The sequence below is a fragment of the Merops nubicus genome, unplaced genomic scaffold (assembly GCF_000691845.1).
Source record: "Merops nubicus isolate BGI_N331 unplaced genomic scaffold, ASM69184v1 scaffold1094, whole genome shotgun sequence".
NCBI classification, from domain to species: Eukaryota; Metazoa; Chordata; class Aves; order Coraciiformes; family Meropidae; genus Merops; species Merops nubicus.
In genome coordinates, this window is record NW_008603339.1 from 31,882 (window position 1) to 36,993 (window position 5,112).

The 5,112-nt window shown below is 52.0% G+C and overlaps 1 protein-coding gene across 1 annotated transcript; it reads right to left on the reverse strand.

Moving 5' to 3' along the window:
- Nucleotides 1-785: 785 nt before the first annotated feature.
- On the reverse strand, nucleotides 786-2,221 carry SF3B6 (splicing factor 3b, subunit 6, 14kDa; the record flags this gene model as incomplete). Its single annotated transcript, XM_008938613.1, has 2 exons — nucleotides 786-875; nucleotides 2,083-2,221. Coding segments are annotated over 2 exons (229 nt in total), but the record flags the coding sequence as incomplete, so codon positions are not given.
- Between the last annotated feature and the right edge of the window lie 2,891 nt (nucleotides 2,222-5,112).

Here is a 5,112-nt window from a genome sequence, read left to right on the forward strand (position 1 = left end):
TCTCCTCCACCCTCAGGTCAGCCCCGTGCAGATTATCTCACTGCAGCTTACCGGGTGTGGCTCAATCCCTGGGAACAAAATAGTTTGACTGAAGCCACCTGAGCAGCTGGGTCACTTTAAAAGGCCATCCATTTTCTGTTGTCTGTCAAAGAAACTGTTAGGAGCAGAGATTGAAGCTCGCTTTGTTCCTAGCAAGGAGCAGCCCAACGCTCCCCTGACAGAGGGGGGCTGCTCCAAGCACTCCCAGAGGGAGAAACACCCAATAATTCCTGTACAGTCTACAGGCACGAGGCAGTCTGGAGCCATGTTCATTCCTGTTTAAAGCACAGCAACCCCTGCAGCAGGGACACGAGCTGCAGCTCTCAGTCTTCAGCAGTGGCAAGTGAAACACAGCTCTGTGCAGGCAGCTGCAGAGAGCCTCCAGAGCCCTCTGGGTTAACTGGCTGCCACGCTCAAAACCCCAGTGGATGGAAAAAAACCAGTGGATGGAGACTGGGCACAACTTCAGGTGTGAAACACTCCAGCAGCTCCGTCCTGTCTGCAACAGGACTGTGGCTGTGCAGCAGTTACCAGGTCACACAGAGAAGCCAGCTCCATTTAGGGGGATTTAACCTTAAAGCAGATCTTCCAATGTTTAAAATGTATTTAATTCTAAAGTGGAAATCTAAAAGTTCAACTTACAGCTTATCAAACTTTTTTAAAAGAAGTTATACTTCACTGAGAATTCCTACGTTCCCTTCAAGAACTCAACAGCAGAGCTTGAAAAGCTTTCCAAAAAGAGCAGTTTATTTTGGTGGGTCCGTATTAATTCCGTATTTTTCCTTGAGAAGCTTAAGCTGTTCCTCTTTCTTCTTTGTGTCCATCTTTTGGAATGCCTGCAATTCGGAAGAGAAGAGAGGTGAGAAGAACAAAAAAATCTCATCTTGTGACACGTTATTTCCCAGTACCTGCACCCAACATCACTATGAACAACATCACCCACAAACAGTGTTGCTTAATTCTGGGCCTCGGCGAATGCCACAGCACGAGGACACTGCCAGCTGAGACCTGAGAGACTCAGCTGAGACCTGGAGACCTTCCAGCTGTCAGCAGGACCTCACATCCTGTTGCCATGGAGCAGTCCTAAGGCCTCTGCTTCCTAAAGCCTCTGCTTCCTCCCCCACAGAGCACACTCAGCAGAAACACATTTGACAAACCCTTGCTCCAAAAGTGCTTTTTTTTTTTGGCACACAAATTGCCAAATAAAGACAAAATCTTCAACTTCTCCAGCCCGTTCCCTCTGCCTGCTGGGATTTCCCCGCTGTAGGGGAAAGGGACCTGGGGGTCCTGGTAGACAGCAGGATGACCATGAGCCAGCAGTGTGCCCTGGTAGCCAAGAAGGCCACTGGCATCCTGGGGTGCATTAGAAAGGGTGTGGTTAGTCGGTCAAGAGAGGTTCTCCTCCCCCTCTATTCTGCATTGGTGAGGCCACATCTGGAATATTGTGTCCAGTTCTGGGCCCCTCAGTTCAGGAAGGACAGGGAGCTGCTGGAGAGAGTCCAGCGTAGGGCTACAAAGATGATGAGGGGAGTGGAGCATCTCCCTTATGAGGAAAGGCTGAGGGAGCTGGGTCTCTTTAGCCTGGAGAAAAGGAGACTGACGGGTGACCTCATCAATGTTTACAAATATGTAAAGGGTGAGTGTCAGGAAGATGGGATTAAGCTTTGTTCAGTGATGACCTGTGATAGGACAAGGGGTAATGGGTGCAAATTGGAGCATAGGAGGTTCAAGGTGAATATCACGAAATATTTTTTCCCTGTGAGGGTGCCGGAGCACTGGAACAGGCTGCCCAGAGAGGTTGTGGAGGCTCCTGCACTGGAGTCATTCAAAACCCGCCTGGACGCCTTCCTGTGTGATGTACTCTGGGTGACCCTGCTCTGGCAGGGGGGTTGGACTGGATGATCTTTCGAGGTCCCTTCCAACCCCTATGATTCTGTGATTTACTGCTTCAAGGTACCCAAGCAACCATCTCCTCAGGCTGAGCTCTGCTTTGTGCCCGCTGTGTTGGCGGGTGCCTCGAGCCCAAGCCCCCGGCGTACGCACCCTGTTGGCGTTGTAGTACAGCACCACGAGGTATCTGTTGCACACGTTGAACCCCGAGAGGTGATCACAGGCGTTTTTGGCATCAAAGATGTCTTCGTAGACCACGTAGGCTGTTCCTCTCGTTTCAGGAGTGTTCCCACTGCAGAGCAAGACCAGTTTTAACACTGAATTAAAGGAATGGGAAATGGTTCTGCTGGTCTCGAGCAGGGACTGAGATAACTAATGCAACTTCACCAAAAAACAACTGACTGTCATTTTTTTTCTAGATACTGAAACACACCCCTGCTTCCCACACCCACCTCCACCTACAGCCAGAGAGGACAGCAAAAGGTGACAGAGCACATGCTGACTACTTCAGGGGACCCTGCCTCTCCCTGCACCTCTCAGGAGCTGCTGCTGCTGGGGGTTGGCATGTTTCTGGAAATAATTAATTTAGCTGGTTTTATTTAATATTACAAGGCCAGCCCGTCAGTTAATGGCTGTCTGGATCAGATGTCTCCCTGGGATGGAAGATGGCTCTCGGCACATCACAAAATCAATTTAAGAGTTAAACCAGCCCCCCTGGTGTAAGTCCACCTCAGAGGCATGCTGGGCACCTATCGGGCCATCAACCCAACCTCCCCTGCCTGAGGGGCAGGAGCCACCTCTGGACACATCAGGCTGAGCAGCCCAGAGAGACTGCAGAGCTCAGGTCCAAGAGACAGGCAGGCACAGCACCCTCAACCACCCCTGTGGTGCTCACCTCTGAGCACTCCTGGGGACAGATGACATCACACGTGGGGTGTGCACAGAAATGAACAGGAGAAAACTGCCCCAAGCAGAGAGGTGCCCACCAAGGGACCCCCACGGGGGCTGTGAGGCATGTGGGTTGGCTGCTCTGTGCCTGCAGTCCCCTGTGGGGCCACGGCCCAGCCCGTCGCTCTGCTGGAAAGCTCCCTGACAGCTCTAACCCCTGGGCAGGGACTCACCACCTCCCACGCTGGCACCACCCTCACGTGTTCAGAAACCTCAGACGTGGTTCTCCTTCACACCTACTGGTGAAGAATCCACACCTCTAGCTCTGCAACAAGCTTCTGCTGTCCCTCGCTCCCCTGGCCACCGGCCCAGCCCCTTGTGCTGTGCTTCCCCACGAGTGAAGGATCTCACTGGTGACAAGTTCCAGCTCAGCAGGACGTGTCCCCATCCTTGTCTGGCTACTGCATGCAATTCCCTACCTAAAACTCACTTTATTCTACACCCTGGACAAGCATTTTTAATCACCACAGCTCTGAAACAAGCGTTTCCACTTGGGGCAGTTCAGTTCAGCCTGTTGAGCTGTTGCTGTATTGACATCCTGCAGAGTAAAAACAATTAAACATATCGAGCACTAATTGCCCAGCCCAGCCTTGGAGCCTGGGGAAGTGCAGAGCAACATAAACTGTGAGGACACGTTCTGCTCTAGTCCCAGCAGCAGCCTGGCTGAGAGCTCGGGGATGCTGTGGGTTAGTTTCCCACCACCTGCATAAAGGCAGGACAAAAACTTATCAGATACAAACGACGCTTCCTGTCTGGCTGCATGTTTGCTGAAACAGGACTGAAAACAGCCTCTTTTAAATATTAAACACCAAGTTTCCTTTCCTCAGCCTGCCCTGCCTAAATACTTCCCAGTAGGAGAAAAACAGATTGTCTTGTGAGTGTCAGTACTGCAGCCAGCCCCAGTGCAGACCCCCAGGGCTCCCCCAGAACTCCACCTTCAGGCAGCTCTTCCCAGCAGGAGCTCAGCAGGACACAGCCCCCACCGACTGACTGTGGCTCCACCCACAGCACTGGGGCAGTTCTCAGGGGAACAAGAACGTCAGGACTTGGGTCTTACACACTTCAACTGAGACAAGAGCCTCAGATCTGCTGCAGACACGGGGAACCCCGACGCGTTTTAGAACAAAATCGTCATAGAATCATTACGGTTGGGAAAGACCTCAAAGGTCAGCAAGTCCAGCCATCAACACAACACCACCACGACTACTAAACCGTGTCCCTAAGTGCCACATATACACGTTTTTTGAGCCCCTCCAGGCATGGTGACTCCATCACCTCCCTGGGCAGTCTGTTCCAGTGCCTCACCACTCTGTCAGGAGAGAAATTCTTCCTTATATCCAATCTAAACCTCCCCTGGTGTGACTCAACCCCATTTCCACTCATCCTATCACTGGTTACTTGGGAGAAGAGACCAACCCTCACCTCAGCTACAACCTTCTTAAAGGGAGTTGTAGAGAGCAGTAAGGTTTCCCCTTGGCCACCTCTTCTGTAGACTAAACAACCCCAGGTTCCCTCAGACACTCCTCAGAAGACGTGTTCCCCACACCCCTCACCAGCTTTGCTGCCCTTCCCTGGACCTGCTCCAGCACCTCAACGTCCTTCTTACCCTGTGGTGCCCAAAACTGGACACAGAGCTCAAGGTGTGGCCACACCAGTGCCAAGTTCAGGGGCACGATTGCTTCCCTGGTCCTGTGGGACACACAATTGCTGATACAAGCTAGGATCCTGGTGGCCTTCCTGGCCACACTGCTGGCTCCTGTTCAGGGCCTTTTCTGCCAGGCACTTCCAGCCACTCTTCCCCAAGTCTGCAGCACTGCTGGGGTGGCTGTGACCCAAATGTAGGACCTTGGTCCACTGATCCTGCCTGGCAGCTGCAGGCAGATCACCTTTACAGCCACGGGCTCAGGGCTTGGGGGCAAGCTGTACCTGACACTGCAGAGTCACTCTGCTGTTTCACACTGACAGCTCCAGCAGCAACAGCAGCATCTCTCTTCTCCTATTAGCTGTGTATCTAACACTCTTTAATTATGAAAACAGGTTGCATTCAAGTTTTCTCTTTCTTATTTTGACCTTCATTTAAGGTAAAGCATTAGCTGTGTTTAAGCTTTTTTTTACCTGAGAGGGAAAGTCTCATCCTTTTACCAGCTTCCCTGAGTTCAGGTCGCATTTGAGCTTTCCCACCCTCCCCACGGGCAGTATTATTTCCCAAGGGCCTCGCGGAGGGAGCAGAGAGCC